The sequence below is a fragment of the Bubalus kerabau genome, chromosome 22 (genome assembly GCF_029407905.1).
Source record: "Bubalus kerabau isolate K-KA32 ecotype Philippines breed swamp buffalo chromosome 22, PCC_UOA_SB_1v2, whole genome shotgun sequence".
NCBI classification, from domain to species: Eukaryota; Metazoa; Chordata; class Mammalia; order Artiodactyla; family Bovidae; genus Bubalus; species Bubalus kerabau.
Genome location: NC_073645.1, coordinates 41,464,655 through 41,483,102, shown reverse-complemented (window position 1 = coordinate 41,483,102; position 18,448 = coordinate 41,464,655). Strand labels below are relative to the sequence as shown.

The 18,448-nt window shown below is 47.4% G+C and overlaps 2 protein-coding genes and 2 long non-coding RNA genes across 5 annotated transcripts in view; 2 read left to right on the top strand and 2 right to left on the bottom strand.

Moving 5' to 3' along the window:
• Positions 1 to 7,711, top strand: part of EIF3A (eukaryotic translation initiation factor 3 subunit A) — a 31,646-nt gene extending 23,935 nt beyond the window's left edge. Inside the window, exons 18-22 of the mRNA XM_055560635.1 lie at positions 1,365 to 1,453; positions 2,002 to 2,747; positions 5,325 to 5,550; positions 6,261 to 6,442; positions 7,177 to 7,711. Of these exons, the coding sequence (XP_055416610.1) occupies positions 1,365 to 1,453; positions 2,002 to 2,747; positions 5,325 to 5,550; positions 6,261 to 6,442; positions 7,177 to 7,406 (1,473 nt within the window). The 3' untranslated portion in view covers positions 7,407 to 7,711. The remainder of the gene's footprint in view (positions 1 to 1,364; positions 1,454 to 2,001; positions 2,748 to 5,324; positions 5,551 to 6,260; positions 6,443 to 7,176) is intronic.
• A 2,304-nt stretch (positions 7,712 to 10,015) lies between these two features.
• On the bottom strand, positions 10,016 to 13,014 carry NANOS1 (nanos C2HC-type zinc finger 1). The gene has a single exon (XM_055560636.1). It carries the CDS (start codon positions 12,729 to 12,731, stop codon positions 11,850 to 11,852), a length of 882 nt encoding a protein of 293 aa, XP_055416611.1. The 5' UTR covers positions 12,732 to 13,014; the 3' UTR covers positions 10,016 to 11,849.
• Positions 13,015 to 13,577: 563 nt separating this feature from the next.
• On the top strand, positions 13,578 to 15,185 carry LOC129636894 (uncharacterized). The gene is made up of 2 exons (XR_008707187.1): positions 13,578 to 13,684; positions 14,298 to 15,185. It is a non-coding gene; the product is annotated as an uncharacterized LOC129636894 (long non-coding RNA).
• A 109-nt stretch (positions 15,186 to 15,294) lies between these two features.
• LOC129636893 (uncharacterized) lies at positions 15,295 to 17,369 on the bottom strand. 2 transcript variants are annotated; one of them, XR_008707186.1, is made up of 4 exons: positions 17,262 to 17,369; positions 16,630 to 16,719; positions 16,290 to 16,537; positions 15,295 to 15,662 (listed from the first exon to the last, which is right to left on the bottom strand). It is a non-coding gene; the product is annotated as an uncharacterized LOC129636893 (long non-coding RNA). The 2 variants fall into 2 exon arrangements; XR_008707185.1 differs by lacking the exon at positions 17,262 to 17,369 and having other exon boundaries at positions 16,630 to 17,054.
• Positions 17,370 to 18,448: the final 1,079 nt, after the last annotated feature.

Genomic DNA, 18,448 nt, shown 5'->3' with positions numbered 1-18,448 from the left:
GGTCCTCAAAGATGAATTTGGGGGACCAGCCAGTATTCAACATCCCTTGTTAGAAATGCAGTCTCAGGCTTTATTCCTGACATTTGTTTTGGCATTCATGCTTTTCTCGGCTCTTTGACCATCCATTCTTTTCAAAGTCTAAACTTACAGTCTGTAGATTTTGAGAACTCTTCCCTTTCTTTAGAACAAACAATGTGCAAAACAAACAAAACAAGCACTGCTGTGCTTGTCACATCTGACTCTCTGTGACCCCACAGATTGCAGCCCGCCAGGCCCCTCTGTCCATGGGGATTCCAGGCAAGAATACTAGAGTGGGTTGCCATGCCCTCCTCCATGCTCTCCCAACCTAGGGGTCGAACCCAGGTCTCCTGAATTGCAGGTGGATTCTTTACTGACCGAGCCACCAGAGAAGCCCGAACAGTATAAGGCTTAAGGCCTCTTTGTCTCTTGCAGTAGCACCTGTGTTGGTCATGCAGTTGTGTCCAACTCTGCAGCCCCGTGGACTATATATAGCTGGCCAGGCTCCTCTGTCCATGGAATTCTCCAGGCATGAATATTGGAGTGAGGAGCCATTTCCTTCTCCAGGGGATCTTCCCAACCCAGGGGTCGAACCCTGGTCTCCTGAACTGCAGGCAGATTCTTTACTGTCTGAACCACATCTATTGAAAAGCTTTACTTAAATGTATTGCCTCCAATGCATTTAAACAATGTTTTCTATTTAGAAATCAATTAGCAGTTTTACAACTGCATTGGCAAGGTGATTTAGTTTAAAATATGTTTACACTGTATCGTTTCCCCTTTGCGTGTAAGTTTTTTGTTTTGTATATTCTATATTTTATTTTTGTGTATGCCTCACAAGAAGTTTTGTTTTTCTCTCACAGTTGTATAACGCTTCATTGGTTTAGCCAGTTCAAAATCATCCCCCTTCAGAAGTTGAGAGACCTGTCTGTGCTTACTGTCCTAATACTTAGCGAGAAGAGACAGGGTTCTTGACAGTAGTCTTGATCTTTTTAGTTCAGTAGATATTCTGCCGTATTCCTAGGAAGCTCTGAGAAAAGAAGTTCTAATGCTTCACCAAGTCTTGGTTTAGCTGCCTGAGCTCAGGTCTTTACCGTCCACCCTTTGGCGTGTGTGCCCCATCGGTCAGGATCCAGCTTACGGAGAGCATATTGAGTTGTCTTAACTCAGGAAGATTTTTCTCCTTTTCTCTTCTTCTGGCCTTTCAAAGTCCTATTCTTTATCTCTCTTAACGTTTCAGTTCTTTTTTTCATCTCTTTGTGCTATAGCAACTAGCTCTTTGAGGTTCCCGTTCAGTTTCTCTCAGCGGTGTTGCTAATGTAGTGACTCTCACTTGCTCAACGTAGGACTCGCGTTGGGGAGATAGAGACACAGAAGGCACTTGGAGAAAAGGACCCGAAACAGATTCTGAGTGGAGAAGAGGCCCTCCAGAGAAGTAAGTAGAATTAAGGAGAAGAGACTAATCACAGGTCCTGTTAGTATCTTCTTAGTGTTTTTCTAATTTGTCGTAATTTGTGGGGGTGGGGAAAAGGGAGTCATGAAGAATTGTATACGTATCTATTACTGAAATGTTGGTCATGGTTTACTTCAGTGCTGCTGTAATTACTGACAGATATCTTGGAAAATACGTGCTTTAGGTTTTTCTTTTTTTAATTTCCTAAACTAATGGTATTTGAGGTTAGAGTATAGTGAATGGTTTCATAGTATTTTTCTTGTCATTTTGAAAGCTGGTAGTAATAGATTTAGAAATTGCTAAGGCATTCCTCAGAAAATGAAGATACCTTTTAGAGGCAGTTGTCTGCTTACTGGTTTATTTGTTGACATAAAATTTTGGATTTTGTGGTTTTTTTTTTTAATTGGAACATACTCTTGTAGGACTAAGATTAGTGAATTTACACTTTGGAAGTGAGTAAAATCATTGCCACAGAGATCATGTACTTTCTTAAGTATACTCTTAAAGGTGTTTGACTTGTTACTCTGTAGGGAGTGGAGACGTGGAGAAGGGCGGGACGAAGAGAGACCTCACAGAAGAGACGACGACCGACCGAGGCGCCTGGGGGATGATGAAGAGAGAGAGTCCTCTGTTAGACCAGATGATGATCGCATTCCCCGACGTGGCATGGATGACGACAGAGGCCCACGACGTGGTCCCGATGAAGATCGGTTCTCTCGCAGGGGGGCGGACGATGAGCGGCCTTCTTGGCGTAGTGCAGACGATGACAGGCCTCCCAGACGAATTGGCGATGAAGACAGGGGTAGCTGGCGTCACGCGGATGACGACAGACCACCTAGACGGGGACTGGACGAGGACAGAGGAAGCTGGCGCACGGCTGATGAGGACAGAGGACCCAGGCGCGGGCTGGATGAGGACCGGGGGCCACGCCGAGGAGGTGCGGACGATGAGCGTTCGTCCTGGCGGAATGCTGACGACGATCGTCCCAGGCGGGGCATGGATGATGACCGGGGTCCCAGGCGGGGCTTGGATGATGACCGGGGTCCCAGGCGGGGCTTGGATGATGATCGAGGACCTTGGCGGAATACCGACGATGATAGATTCTCCAGGCGCGGTGCAGATGATGACAGATTTTCCAGGCGCGGTGCAGATGATGACAGGGGGCCTTGGAGAAACATGGATGACGATCGGATCTCAAGACGGGCTGATGACGATCGGATTTCCAGAAGGGGTGATGATTCACGACCTGGTCCCTGGAGACCATTTGTCAAACCAGGTAAAATTGTGGTATTCAAAAAGCCAAATTGGATGCTTTATATATATTTACAAATGCTACCTGAAATTTTATACCAGCTAATCCCCAGTATTCTATGGAGGGTAGCAGGTTATTTCAGAGAAAAAACACAGGTCTCAAAGGACAACTTACATTTTGATTGTTAAGTAAGACGTGTTCCTGCTATTTCAAGGCTTTGAGGTTCTTCTTTCTGTGCTCGTCCCTAAGTATCGGTGTTCTTCAGGATCCTTCCTGGACTGGACTCTTTGTAGAAGTAATGAAAAATAAAAATAAACTTACTAATCATTTGTCTGTACTCTTGTCAACCATGGCATTATGTTCATGAGAGGAGTCCATTTCCTTTCTCGGTCTTGGGCCTGTTCGTCCTTTCATACTTTTTTTTAAAATTTATTCAGCTGTGCTGGGAGAAGGCAATGGCACCCCACTCCAGTACTCTTGCCTGGAAAATCCCATGGACGGAGGAGCCTGGTAGGATGCAGTCCATGGGGTCGCTAAGAGTCGGACACTACCGAATGACTTCACTTTCATTTTTCACTTTCATGCATTGGAGAAGGAAATGGCAACCCACTCCAGTGTTCTTGCCTGGAGAATCCCAGGGATGGGGGAGCCTGGTGGGTTTCCGTCTATGGGGTGGCGCAGAGTCGGACATGACTGAAGCAACTTAGCAACAGCAGCAGCAGTAGCTGGGACTTAGCTGCCGAGCGCAGGATCTTAGTTTGTGGCATGTGAGTTCTAGTTCCCTGACCAAGGATCGAACCCAGGCTTCCATTGGGAGAGTGGAATTTTTATAGCTGCTGGACTACCAGGGAACTATCCCCCCTTCATAATTTTTATTATTCTCGAGTAACTGTGTACAGGTCTATGCCTTCATTACTGTCTTGCCCAGATGACTTTTCCCCATACCTTCAGACCTGTGTTTCCAACTTTTGTGTAGCACCTGGTCACTGACACTTCAGACACAACCTATGAAAACAGAATTCCACCCTGCCCACACCTCCCCCCTCCCCAGGGGAAAAAAAACAAACCCACACACGTTTTCTCTTCAGGGGCATCACTGTCCATCTAATTGTATAAGATGGGAGTTCTCCTTTACTCTGCTCTGTCGTCATCCTCGTATCTTTTCAATGACTGACGTCTTTTCAGCAATTTGTTTTGAAAGCAGTTTGAGCACCTGCCTGCCCCTTAGCCCGAGTGGTTCCTGTTGCATACTTGTGTTTCTTCTCACTTCATTCCATTGTGAGATGTTGTGGCTTGTGGGTAAGCTTAACTTTGCTGTGCTTTTTGTAACATGGGGATAATAGCATAGTAGATTCTCATTAATTCATGATAATTACATTTTTATAAAGTCAGTGAATACTGAACCATTGCTACTAAGGGAAATACTAGGTTAGGTTCCTGTTTTTTCCTGAACTCTCTGGTCAGTTTTTTCCAGCCAGTCAACACACAATCTTGTTTTAATTTTTTGTTTAAAGATACCTCATTTAATGTATATTATTGATTCATTAGCATTTAACTCCCTGGCCAACAGCACTGTCACTCATTTCTGGAAGAAGCTCATCTAACACCTGTATTTTCTCCCTAAGTCACATCCATTGCCTTTTTGTCTTTGGGAGAATGCTGGGAGTAACTGAAATCACTAAAAAAGCACAAAAAACGTGGAAATGTGGCACTAAATAGGCCACTCAGAGGCTGCTTGTTTAAAGTAGGAGAGCTGCAGCCAGAAGACAGCATTGCCTGTTTAGCTCAGCTGAGAGCAGGCCCGTCAGGCGGCTCAAATGTCACCACTGGGTACCTGCCTGGAGTGACTGGTGAAAGTGCTGGAGTGCTAATTTTGGAATTACAGAGTTTTAGCAAGTAGCAAATGAACAGGTATGGAATTATCTGCTTATCTCAGAGCTGTGGATACAGTTGAAAGAGCCAATAATAGACGGTTTAGACTAGTGCTGTAGCCCACCGGAATAGAAATGGTAGTGATGAGAATTGTTGGCCTTGCAGCTATGAGATTTTCATCGAAAAAATCTGCTTCCTCTCGTTTCCTTTTCTGTGTGCGCCTGTGCATTTGTGTGCACACATTTTTCCTAGATTTGGACATCCCATGGCTAAGGGAGATACTGAGCAGGGCCAAAGGCTTTGTCCTTATTTCATGACCTTATGGTGGTAAAAGGAAAGAGTCTTTTTTGTTAGAAAGGTTTTGAAAATGTTGAAAGATACACATGAACTCATAATTGGGGCTCTCTCTCTCAGATCTAGATCCTGCCCCTCACCCTTGAAGTTCTCTGCTTAAATGAGTGGTCTTCACTGTCAGAACAGGTTTACAGATTTTTATACCTGAAATCTTTACATATGGAACATACAGTTCCTATGTGTTATATGTTAGAAAAACAATAATAGGTAGTCAAAATAGGAGTTGGTTCAGTGAAATGAGGTAAATGCATTTAGTTTTTTTTAATTATGTTAGAGTGTCTTAATTAGCCATTACAGTGGTGATGGATTAACATCAAGATTTGTTGTTGCCAGTCTGTTTCTTGAGTGGAAATTTTCATTTTTTTTAAAACCTAGGTGGATGGAGAGAGAAAGAAAAAGCCAGAGAAGAGAGTTGGGGTCCACCTCGAGACTCGAGACCATCAGAAGACCGTGAATGGGAGAGGGAAAAAGAGCGAGACCGAGATAATCAAGATCGAGACGAGAACGACAGGGACCCGGAGAGAGAGAGAGACAGAGAGAGGGAGAGAGAGAGAGACAGAGAGAGAGATGGTGATCGAGACGACCGCTTCAGACGGCCAAGGTTTGATACTCTGGTTAAGACTGTGGCCTTATGGTTAAAATTCCTTTAATGTTGTCCTATGCATTCCTGAACTTTTTGAAAAAGCCATTTTTGAAAAACATGCTTCCCCCTTTCATATATTTATCTAGTAGAATCATAGATTTTAAAAAATTTCGAGGTCATCTAATTGAACCAGATCCCTCTTTTCAAAGAGGGGACAGGCAGGCATGCTGGTGCTGTCTGTGTACAGGTTGTGTGGCTCTATGGTGGTGGAACCAGTCCAGGTTCTGCCCTGTCCATTACTTTTCCCCTGTGGTTGAGGTCCGTTATTGCTTTTAAATTATTAAAAAGCCCCTTTGCTTTTACTAGTTTTAAGAGTTCTGGCTGTCTTCATCTGGTCAAAGTGGCTTTGTACTAATCTAATCTAGATCAGCACCATTCAGTACAGTTTCCTGCAAGGATGAAAGTGTCCTGTAGATGTAATGTCCACACACAGTAACCAGCTGTCACGTTTGACTGTTAAGTGTTTGGAAGGGGTAATAACTGTTCTTTTGGACAATGCAGAGCCAGATGTTCTCATTTGACTTCATGCCTGAAGCATCAGTTTGAGGTCAACTCACGACTTTAAAGTTTATTCCTGTTATTTGCTGATCTGGGTATTATATATCCACTTAAATTTACCCGTGTTGTCTAACGACAGAACTTAACTTGTCATTTAAATTGGCTTGCAGGGATGAAGGTGGCTGGAGAAGAGGACCAGCTGAGGAGTCTTCAAGCTGGAGAGATGCAAGTCGTCGTGACGATAGGGACCGCGATGACCGGCGTCGTGAGAGAGATGATCGCCGTGACCTAAGGGACAGACGAGACGACAGGGACCGAAGAGGACCGCCTCTCAGATCAGAGCGTGAGGAAGGTAGAGATGTGCTTTCTGTGTGACCGCTGAACACCGGGAAGCCACAGTTGATGAGGGGATTTATTGTCTCTTTAACTTGTGTGAACACCAAAAATAAGATGGCCAAGTAGATCATTTATTCCATTTAAAGTTCATGGTCTTCACAAAGTTACTGGAGAAGGAAATGGCAACTCATTCCAGTACTCCTGCCTGGGAAATTCCATGGACTGAGGAGCCTGGTAGGCTACCGTCCATAGGGTTGCAAAGAGTCGGACAGGACTGAGCAACTTCAGTTTCACTTGCATTTTGTTTAAAATGACCATGGCACTTTTGCCTCAAAAGCTTTTACTATTTATTTGGTTTTACATCGAGGGTATTTTCTTCTTTTATAGTATAATGAAATATATTTCACTTATTTGCTGTTAAGTCTTCAATGGGAGCCAAAAATCCTGTAAAAAATTTTTATCCAGCCAGATTTTTGTCACCTTATCCTAAATTTTTTAAAAATTAGGACACTTCCCAGGCCAGTGATTTCTTGCTTGCAAGTTGGTATTTTTGTCTATTTTAAAGGTTTTTCAGTAATTGTATCAAAATGATTAAAATGTATTTAGCTTTTTTTTTAATGAAGATTCTCTATCATCTTCAGTACTGGATTTCTGAGTAATTTGAGGCATTCCTTTTGCTTTAGTTCTATTTAGTCTGAGCTGATAGAATACAGTACAAATTTATTCTCTCTCCTTTTCTTTTAATTAAAGTAAGTTCTTGGAGACGTACTGATGACAGGAAAGATGACCGGGCAGAAGAGCGGGATACTCCTCGTCGTGTTCCTCCCGCAGCTCTTTCAAGAGATCGAGACCGAGACCGAGACCGAGAAAGGGAAGGTGAGAAAGAGAAGACCTCCTGGAGAGCTGAGAAAGATAGGGAATCTCTTCGTCGTACTAAAAATGAGACTGATGAAGATGGATGGACCACAGTACGACGTTAAGTCTCAAGATAGTGGATTCAAACTCATGTCTTTACATAGGTTTGATCACATTCAAGGATTATTATATTTGTGCTTCAACCAATCTAAATTGGATTCTTTAATGTCTCACCATAACACAAAAAGCATGAACTTGTATTAATCCTATATAATAGATTGATCAGGCACCGCATCCACAGACGGTTGGAAAACCACGCCATGTTTTTGAATTTAAGGTGTTGCATTATTTCGTCAATCATTTGTTTACAAAAAAGAAAAACTAAAAATAAATTTAAAATGAGAATTCTTCAGGTATTGAGTAACACCTATATCTTGGTATAGACCTGATCTTTTTTCTTTTGATTTTGAAATATCTGGTATTAATTTGGAATGAAGTAAGGTTCTGTTATAGAGAATGTATCTGAAGTCTCTAAAACAGGGAGCTGAAACAGTTCTCACACCATTGAGACATACCTCTAGGTATTTTGAGGTATTTACTAAATTCAGAAGGTTTTTAGGTTTACTCGAAGTGCAGTAAACATTGCACACATTGGATACAGTGGAGTTTTTGGTAGATTTTACTTGAAAGAAGGTGAGTATAAGCCAACTTGTGGTCATTATTATAATGACGAGAATACTGCTGGAGTGTGAATCCAAAACAGATATAGCTTTTAAATTTTAAAGCATTTGGTAAACTGTGGCTGAGTTTTTTCTGTTGCCAATAGCAAACTGCTTTTCCATTTATGGAGAATTCATGCCTTTCAAGCATTTTAAATATGACAATATTTATAAATGTGTGGTTTGGAGGAATTCTTTAAATTCTTTTTCCTAATTTCCTTTCTCTTCAGAATAGATTCTTTCAATAAGTAATTTGTAGTAATGACTGTGTTGACTTCAATTTTGGAGTGTAGTAGCTATGTTCAAGATTAACTATTTGGTCTTATTGAAGCCAACACAGAACTTGCTGCTGTGTTTTTTCTTCAATGATAAATAAAACACTTACAGAATATGTTTTAGTGTTGATTTGTGGTTAGAGTTAGTGTTTCATATATGTTTAGCTTACATATTCCTTGAGTTTATTTCACTTGAGGTTTTACCAGTGGTATCAACTTTCTCACTGTTGAGTATCAAAGAAAATAACCTAAATATAACAAAAAGCAAATGTGGCTAGGATGTTTCCACTAAAGTGTCCTCCTCTGTTACTGGATGAACCTCTTAGTTTCCCTGTTAAGTTGTCCTGTCTGTATGGGGGGGTGTGTGTGTGTGTGAAGTTGCGTTTCCCTGTAAAGTTGTCCTCTCTGTGTGGTGTGTGTGTGACGTACATCTTGAGTTTTCCCCTGAAATTAAAAGCATAATTGATTTCACAGAATGTTAATTGCAAATTTATAGTGGCTCTAGGCACTTAGATTATTTCTGGTGTTGAGTAGTGGTGAGAATTACTCTTGGTGCAGCCATGAGGCCAGAAGAGGGAGTATTGATGCTTTTTTAGAAAAAACTTTACCAAATGCAGCCTTTCCTTTTTGATGTTAATAATTATAGAACTCACTTTAAGAAAACGTTTTTCTTAATTTATATTTCAAACAAGTGAAAGTCTTGTGAGAAGAGGGCCTTTTGTAACAGGTGAAAACTTGGGACAGTAACCTGCTCTGTCCCCAAGTTACTAGAACAGGACATACCTGGGCAGTCACATACAGGCCCCAACAGACATTCATTTGAGCTGATTTGTTTAGATGGCTGTCTGATGGTTAGGTTTCCAGGCTGGTCTGCAAACCACCCTTCCTACCCAGACCCTCTCCCAGATATACTGTTCTCCCAAGTTCTGTGACCTGGGTGTTGGAATCAGAGCACAGGGTAAGGGCAGAAGAGTGCAGCTGCTTGTGATCCTGCTCAGGATCTCACAGTCTTACCCCCTCCCTCAGTGTTTATTCTTCTGCATTTGTAGACAGGGTGTCATCACTATCAGCATGGGTGGATCTGAGGGTGGAGGCAGCAGCCCAAAGAAGGTTCCATATCCCAGCGGTTGTCCAAAGTGGCTACTAGGGGAAGGTTGGCATCTATATGCGTGACATGGTTTGGCTGGACACCGACTTAAGATTTTGTAAGTCTAACTAAAATATACTGGAAATTAATGGAAGCAATGTTCATGTTGTAGCTAAGAACAGATTAGAAAATTAGGACTAACACTGAAATTTTTCTTTGAAGTATTATGTTCATTTGTGGTACGATTTTAAAATGTAAGGCAGTCTGTGGCTGCACAGTTGGTAAAGCTCTTTTGAGGATTCCGTACATCTTTTTCCAAAAATATGCAGTCTTATGAAAATAAGTACTTTTGTCACTATTTTGTATACTTTCTAGACTTCAAAAAATTGGATTTCCTTTTATCTTAAATTTAGCTTTTCAAGTGCTTAAAACATGTTTCAGATTGAGAGTTGCTTTTAAATGTGTTAGAGCCTGTTTAGTAAACTTCATAAGAGAGTTCTAGAGAACTATTGACATTCTCCGTTATGCTTTAAAATACTAGAAGCTAAAGTTAGCTGGAAAACAGGCAGATGGCTGGTGGGGGGTTGCTGCTGATAGGTAAGTCACCTGCCTAGTCCTTCCCGTCTGGAGAATGCACCCATCTTTTAATAGTGACTCTTGAAAAGGGAGAATTAAAGCAGCGGCAAGAGGTGACAGGAATTCGTGTGACCTAAAAACAACCCAGAAAGCAAAACTAGTTTAAATTGATATGTTTTCTAGCAAAGCTGAAGAGAAGTTAATGCATGCGTTTGAGTTTAGGTATATTCATGTCTGAAGTTTTCTCATTTGGAGCTATACTAACAGGTTTTTTTTCTTGACCAAGAAATGAATGGTTTGCCTGTGTGTACCCCCTCCCCCTTCTCCCACCCTTTGACCAAAAAAGCTCATAGCTATCTCAGCTATCATGGCAGCTTCTTAGACTTTAAAAGAAGTGTTCAAATCAAGCAAATTTGCTGTGGAGGGAGGTAGTTGTTTAATATGAAGGCAGCCGAATTTTTAATAACCTAGCTAAGCTCTCCTGGAACCTCTAAAGACTAAATCTGTTGCTGTTATTTTCAGATAGTGATTTTGTACATTTTAGATGACTTCATGTTAATTCATTTCCATTTTTACCTTCTGTGTCTGTTCCGATGGTACATACGGTGTGGTATGCACTGTGGTGGACTTGAAGATGGGAGGTTAAAAGTAGAAGTCAAGCACCTTTGCCCAAGATTAGATTTAATCTCACCAATGAAAATAACTGGTGGGATTCCAGAAGGGTTGTCTTCTAATGAGAATGGGAACACAATAGGGAGGCTGTGTTCTTTGTCTTACCCCCCCTACACCCAGTCAGTTCCTTTAATTGGTACTTATACTGGTTTGAGGACTTCTGTGATGGTTTAAAGCTGACACAGTCCAGAGTGGAACCTTCCTGAACACCAGTTGTTTCATTAACCTTCCAGAGCTCAAAGGATTCCATCTTACATTTAGTCTGAGAGGCAACAGCTGGAATGAGATTTCCACTATTTAGAGACCCTGAAATGGAGCAATTCAGAGTGAATGAATTATTGCACCCGTCTGATCTTAAGTATGACATATTTTTGAAGAACTGGAATAGGAAGGGGCATAAAGAAAAAGCCAAGTAGTAGAGTTAAAGGCTGGTTAATGAATTCATATACTGTTACTGTATAAATACACAATTTTTTTAAACAGCACCATTTTCAAGTGTATACACAATATGATTATAACTTGGCACTATTTTTAAAGGGGGAAAACGGTAGGTGCTCGTTCAGTAATAAAAAGATCTGGTACATGAGCTGTATTCTACCTGCTACCTACAAATTGTACATTTTATACATCTCCAGCTAGGACAAAAACAAGCCACAAGGAGGGAACACCCACCCAAACTAACACTGTAAAGTATACCAAGTCTTCACTTAATGATGCTACCACGCAGGGCTTCCACCTGGAATTATAACTGGGTAAGGACAACAGAAATATTGTTTCAGACAATAAAATAGTCATTTTGCTGACACTCCATAAAATCGCCAGTTTTAAGTTCAGTTGAGAGGCTTTTAAAAAAATATTCTAGACCTAATAAAGTGCCTCCATTCATAAAATTAAACATCCAAGATTAGACTGAGACAATTTCATACTGATGCGCATCTAAAATAGGTCGACGTATAAATAAACCACAGCGCCTCTAAGTTGCCACATTTCAGTTAGTGGAATACCCAGCCTTCACCGTCTGGATGTGCACAAACTAGAAACATTAATCAAAATTTTAACGTCTAGTCTCAACCGCTCTTCGTTAGGAAAATAATCAGTACCGTCGGCTTCCTCTGGAAAAACCAAGACGAGCTCCACACTCCCTGGCAGCGAGGAAGAGATGGTGCGTAGACCAAACACGAGAGTGGGCGGGCGGCTACCCCAGTGGCATCAGGTGGCAGCAGACCGGGGTCCGGACCCTTAGCGCAGCTTCTTGCCGGGCAGGCCGTCCCGGCCGCTGCGCGGCGGCGGGCGGGCTGCAGGCGGCGGCGGCACTTTAGAAAGCGGGCAGTACTTGATGGTGTGCGCGTTGTCGCCGCTGGCACCGCACAGGGGACACGTGTACCGGCGCAGCACGGGGCACAGCACCCGCCCGTCGGGTCCCTTCAGGATGTGGGTCGTGTAGAGCGCCACCGCCTCCTTGTTGTTCCGGCAAAACACGCACACCTGCAGCTCGGGCTTGAGCAGCCGGGCGGCGGCCGCCCCGGAGGCGGCGTGCAGCTTGGGCTCGGCCGCCCACGCCGCGGCCCGCTCCTCTCGCGGCGCTGCTTCGGCGGTGGCCGCGGCGGCGGCGGCGGGTGCGCAGCCCAGAAGCACGGCAGCGGCGCGACCAGCGAACGGGCTCAGCTCAGCGAAACGCTCCTCCAGCAGCCCGGCCTCAGCAGGGTCCGCGCACAGCTCTAGCGCGCGCAGCTCCAGCGCGCCCCCCAGGTAGCGGCTCCGGGACCCCGGATCGTCGCTGTCGTCGTCGTCGTCGTCCTCGTCGTAGTCGGGCGGCCCCAGCGCGGGCCCCAGCGCCCCGGGCCCGGCCCCCGCGTGGGGGGAGCAGCACGACGAGGAGGAAGAAGAGGGCGGGGAGCCGTCCCCGCCGCCGTCCCCGCCGCGGGCGCAGCCGAAGCGCGGCTCGCCGTCCACCGCCTTGGTGATGAGCGTGGCGAGTCCCAGATAGTCGTTCCACGAGCTGAAGGGCTGCGGGTGCGCCGGGCCCTGGGTGCTCACGTAGCGGGCGCTGGGCACGAGCGCCATGGGCGGGGGGGCGCGGCCGCGGCGGGGCGAGCGGGGCGCCCAGGGGAAAGCCTCCATGGGCGGGTTGCGGGCCGCGCGCGCCGCCTCCCCGCCGCCGGCGCGGGCCGGACGGAAGGGACGAGCCGAGCCTGCCCGCCGGCCTGCCTCGGGGTGGGGCTGCCTCGCCGCCTTTTATCGGGACCCGCTCCTCCCCGCCCCGCTGCCTCTCCGCCGCGGCCCTGCCCCCTGCCCTCCCCCGCCCGGGCCACCTCGCCCGCGCCCGGGACGGAGGCGGAGCGGAGGCGGACGCGCGGGGGGCGGGCGGGCAGTGATCGCGCGCTGCTCCGGCCCGCGAGGTTCCTGCAACCCACGCGCTGGGCCCGCCTCGCCAGCTGTGGGGCAGCTTTCATTCTGGGAGGGGGCGGACAGGCGCCGCCTCGGGCCGCTGCGCTAATTGGCTGCTGACCAGAGCCCCCTGCGCCACGGGCGCCGCTCCGGGCGCTGATTGGTGAATCCGGGGGAGGGGGCGTGCCCTACCGCTCAGCTGGGAGGGGAGGGGAGGGGGAGGTAGGGGAGGGGCGGTTGCTGGGGCCCGCCATCGCCTGAGCTCTGTTCCACTGGTTTGGAACAGGTGACCAGTCCTGGATCTCCCTCAGCCTGGGGGTGAGACCCACCTCCCAAGCTTTTAGTGCCCTGGGCCAGCCTTCTGCCTTCTGAGAAACCCCTCCTCTCCTTTCTCCTTCTCATCAACATCAGCAAGGAAAGATGTGGGGAGGCAAGACTTGGTGCGAGCTAACGATGCAGTTTTTAAGTGGGAGCCGCCCAGCAATCAAGTAACTTCCTTTTGCACAGCGTTTTGGAGAGCTTTCAACTGGGTGGAATCCTCGCACAAACCTCAGAGAGCTTCAGAGAGGTTTTGGTTCTTACCTCGTAAGTAGTGGAAGGACACATAACTTTCCCACAGCAGCACTGTAGCACCTCCCAACAGGTGTTCCGAGACCAGGTGGTGGCCAGTAGCTGGTGACAGACAGGTAGGGGTGAGGGCCTTAGGACAGTGATCAGTGTGTGTGTGTTTCTAAGTGTGTGTGTAGCTCCTCACTCCCCCCTGCCCCTGGGGTGGAGGGACCGTATTGAAATATGAGGTGTTTATGCAACTGAAATAACAAAGCGTATTCAGGGGCCACTTGAGCGTCACCATTTAATACTTTGAAATGAATACTGTACTTTTGTAAAAACGGTGGAAAATAAATCAGAAGACTTTAGGTGGCTACGAGATGGCCATGCCCTTCCCAGGAGAAGGAGCAACACGGTTTTTTAAAATATGGAAAGCAGGGGAAGTATTAGGTAGGGGGAGGGTTCCTGTAGGTGCTGAGGGGCGGGGACAATGCCTCCTCTAAGCTGGCAGGCAGGGTTTTCCTTCCTCTCTCTGGAGGAGCTCTGTCTGTCGGAACAAGGGCTGGGAGACTGGTGTTGCAGCTGTCCTTAGTGGGTGGGTCTGGGTATGTCGCAGCAGGTTTAGAGTGGCCCTGTAGGGATGCCCAGAACCTGGTGCTGGCTCGGGTTAACAGTAGAATGAATGAGTGAGTCCGAATGTTTGCAGTGAAGGGGATCTTTGGGATCATTCAGTCCGATCTTACTTTACAGATGAAGAAAATGAGACCCAGAGAAGAGAAGGCTTCTTTAGGCCACACAGTGAATTTGTCACTGCCAGAGTGAGGACTCAGGCCTCTTCATGACTGGCTTGGTGACCTTCCCTCTACACCGTGAATCTGGAAGCTATTTCAGACTTTGAGTCTGTCTGTGCGTGCATCAGCAGAAATCAAGTGTACCACATGGGGGTACGGAGGAAGAGAAGCGAGGTGCGGCCTTGTGCCTTTGGTATGGGCCCCTGCCCTCAGGCATGATCCAGGGACCACGCAGCAGGGACAGGGAAGGTCTTGAGGCAGTAATGTGATGCCTGTCCCAGCCACCTGTCTACATGCTGGGGTGGAAGGTATATTTTTCAGCCTCTTCCTCACCTCCTACTCCCTGACAGTTGATTTAAGTCCCCAAACCAGGCAGTGATATTCAGCACTTGCCAAGCCAGTTCCTTTTCCAAGTTTGTGTTGGCACTCAAGTTGAAAAGCTATTCCTTTATTTCCTCCTGTCTCCCACCAAAAATAAATAAAAGGGCCCGGCTGGCGTGGGGCTCCTGCAGAAGCATGGTGGGTTTGCTGACACTGAACTTACCACGAGAACGCTGGCCCCAGAGTGGTATGAGGAGTATTATTCTATAAATGGAAAATTCCACTCTGTTCTTGCAGCCCTGCAGCCTGCGTACTTTCAAGGTATGCGGGCTTTTCAAGCTCTGAAGACTGTGAGCTACTATTCTGAGAAAAACCTCTGCGAGCAAGTTTAAAGCCACCAGCGGCTGGGGCCAGCCCCTCTTGGTCAGACCAGAGAGAATGGCAACTAGGAGAGGCTTTCTTTCCTCTCTCATGTGGATTTTTTAGCCCTTGTGGATTTGCAGGGAAATAAACGCTTTTAAGTGAACTTGAATGGGAACAAATGCCTCAATCTGGAGCTGCGGCCTGGGTGGGTGGATTGTGGTAATCATGAGGCAGATGTCCTGGGGAGAGCTGGAGGGGTGCATCCTGGGGCCCTGGCTCCATGCTGTTTCCCCAGGCTACTCACCTCATCTGCTGTCCTCAGCCTTGCCCAGAGTAGGTGTTTTGCCCTGAAAGAGTGTCTGGAAGTGGAGGTCAAGGGCACGAAGGCTTCTTTTTTTTTTTTTTGGCAGGAGAAGGGGTACATGCTGCACCTCAGTATACTGTCAGTGACCCCAGAAAGGCTAGAGTGCGTGCCTACCCCAGCTCTTGGCTCAATCAGCAGTTACTTTTGTCACTAAGCGCAGACCTCAGATGAGCCCTCTAGCTCTCTTTGAGGCTCTTTAGCCGACTTCTGAGATGCGCTTAGTACCTCTGTTGGATGAAGTCTGACTGCCTTTGGTTCCGCTTCCAGAAGTCCGAACTGAAACAGACAGAAAAGCCTGAGTGTGAAAGTTTCTTCGAGGGACACCTTCAGGTGGTTGGGGGCAGGAAGACAGAGCAGGAGGGGCCTCATCTCAGAGCTTAGACAGTGTATCTTCTGTTTCTTCTGGAGCGGGGCCTGCATGCCACAGGCAGGGCAGGGCAGGGGTGAGTTGTCAGATGCTTGGGCTCTGGGTGTCCACCCCTCCACGTGGCCCCCAGGCCCCATCCTGGGCCGTTGCCTTTGCTGGCAGCAGTACTGAACCAGGAGAGAAACACAGACCTCGGGCGTCTTGAGGCTCTTCAGAAACATGAGGTCAGCCCCAGGGAATGAGGCAGCTTGGCAGGGGTCCAGGCGGCTACAGAGATGCTGTTTGTCAGGCTCTGGGTTCCCGTGGCCCGCCTGCCAAGCTCCTGTGAAGGGCAGGAAGTGCTCTGACTGCCCCAGCCCCACACGGCCCTGGGGCCTGGAGGCGCATTTGGGCGCATCAGGGCTTCACTTCTGTTAACGGTCTTGACTTTGTCCGCGTCATGCCTCTGGCCAAGCTCAGAGTGCCCTTTGGGGCTTAGGGTCAGCCACAGTTGGTGATATGATGGGAGCTGGCTGGGCCAGTGGTTCAAATTTTACCTTGGTCCTTCTGCGAAGTCTTGAGTGGCCTTGGATGAGGGACTTTACCACTCTGGGCTCCAGTTCCTTCCTCCGTCAATGAAGGGGCTCTATGTAGAGGGACAGCCACGTTCTCCTCCCTGCTTTCTTACTTTTATGAAGTCTCTCCTTTGAACCTGGCGAGGTGAGCCGTGAAAGGTGTAAGGCAGCAGAAACAGCCCCTGTTCCTTGATATTTTTAGGAGAGGGCTGGTAACCCACGTCTGGTGCCTGAAATATAAGGGGGGTGTCTGTTAGGGAGGCTCTGGAAGAAAGTTTGCTTCTTTCTTTAGAAAAATACAAAACAAAACCAGGAACCTCACCTTCTCCAGTCACTGGCAGGTTTAAAATCTGAGGCAGCCCTAAGACAAAGCTAAGTCTTCTGGACAAAAAGCTGGTACACTGATGGCTGCCTGGAAAAGTTATTTAGAAAAATGAAGCCTCGGTGACATTTCTGTTGCTGTCCTGTGACTTGTTACACAAGATAATTAAGCATCTTTATTGTTTTAGCCACTGCAAGTCAGGTGTTCCTTGCAGCTGAATTCAGTCTAATTGAGACGTGCTGTGCTCAGACACTTGGTTTGTGTCCGACTCTTTGTGACCCCATGATCTGTAGCCCACCAGGCCCCTCTGTCCACGGGATTTCCCAGGCCGGAACACTGCAGTGGGTAGCCATTTCCTCCTCCAGGGGATCTTCCCGACCCAGGGATAAAACCTGCATCTCCTGCATTGGCAGGCGGATTCTTTACCACTAGCACCACCTGGGAAGCCCAACTGAGATATAGTAATATAAAAAAAGCATTTGGCAATTCTGTCACGAAGGTGAGACACCCCATTCTGGCCGGATGGAGGTGACAACCATGTCAGCATTGTATGTGTGTGTGGGTACATGTACGGGGGACGGAAGGAAATCCAGAGTACTGAGAACAGGAGCTTTGTGGGGCTCTTCTCTTACCCAGCCTGCCTTGCACTGAAGCCTCCCAGCTGTTGTTAGTATTGATAACACCACAACCATCAGACCAGGTGCTTCATAGCAGCGCCTCAGTACCACCTACATAAACGGTGCACGAGGGCTGGCTGGGATTGCCCTCGTGTTATCCACGAGTTGAGGCTGAGCTCACATGTCAACCTGTGTCCCTCTCCAAAGCTGGGCTGTGCTTCCTTGGGTTCACCTGGTCGTCCTCTGGCCCTGGGGCTTCAGGGCACAGCTGGGGGAGGCTGGCCAGGAGCCAGGCGGGGGCTGAGGGAGGCTGAAGGGGACATTCAAGGCCAAACTGGGCCCATCCATCGTGTCAGAGATTGTTCCCTACCAAAATCAATTTTGTTCAAAAGCGGTGTGGACTTTTCTGTTTATCCAGTAGTGGGTACTTTGGTTCAACGAGTAGTCCTTTCTGTTTGTAACACACCCTCCACCTCCCGGCCAGTATGGTTCCAATTTTGTTTAAAGCAAGTTATGCCTGGACGCCGAGGGCCTGAAGGGCAGATGTCCCTGGGCTGATGGTGCTGATAATAACAGCAATAACAACAGCTGGCGCATCCAGAGCCCTCACAGGCGCATAGTTTTTTTTTTTGACCACGCCACGCAGCAGGCAGGATTCCCAACCAGGGATCGAAACCATGCTCCCTGCACTGGGAGCTCGGAGTCTGAACAACTGGACCACCAGGGAAGTCCCAAGCTTGTAGTTTCTTAAATTCTTCCAGCAGTCCTATAATCACATCCTTTTCACAGAAAGGAAAATAAGGTTTGGGGAGGCTTAAAAAGTGTGCCCAGGGCTTCCCTGGTGGCTTGGTGGTAAAGAATCCGCCTGCCGATGCAGGAGACATGGGTTTGATCCCTGGTCCAGGAAGATCCCACATGCCGTGAAGCAGCTAAGCCCACGCACCACGACTATGAAGCCTGTGCTCTAGAGCCCTGGAGCTGCAACTTCTGAAGCTTCGTGCCCTCTGGAGCTTGTGCTCTGGAACAAGAGCAACCACTGCCATGAGAGGCCCGCGCACCACAGCTAGAGAAAGTTCGCGCACAGCAACAAAGACCCAGCACAGCACCCCCCACCCCCTAAAAAAGTGTGTCCAGCATCTCCTGGTGGGTAGTGCATGGCTTTCTCCAAGGCCTGAGCTGGGAGCTACCCTACTTCCTCCACC

Bases quoted from the DNA above. Each gene is read 5' to 3' on its own strand.
- NANOS1 (XM_055560636.1), bottom strand. From the start codon at position 12,731: ATGGAGGCTTTCCCCTGGGCGCCCCGCTCGCCCCGCCGCGGCCGCGCC.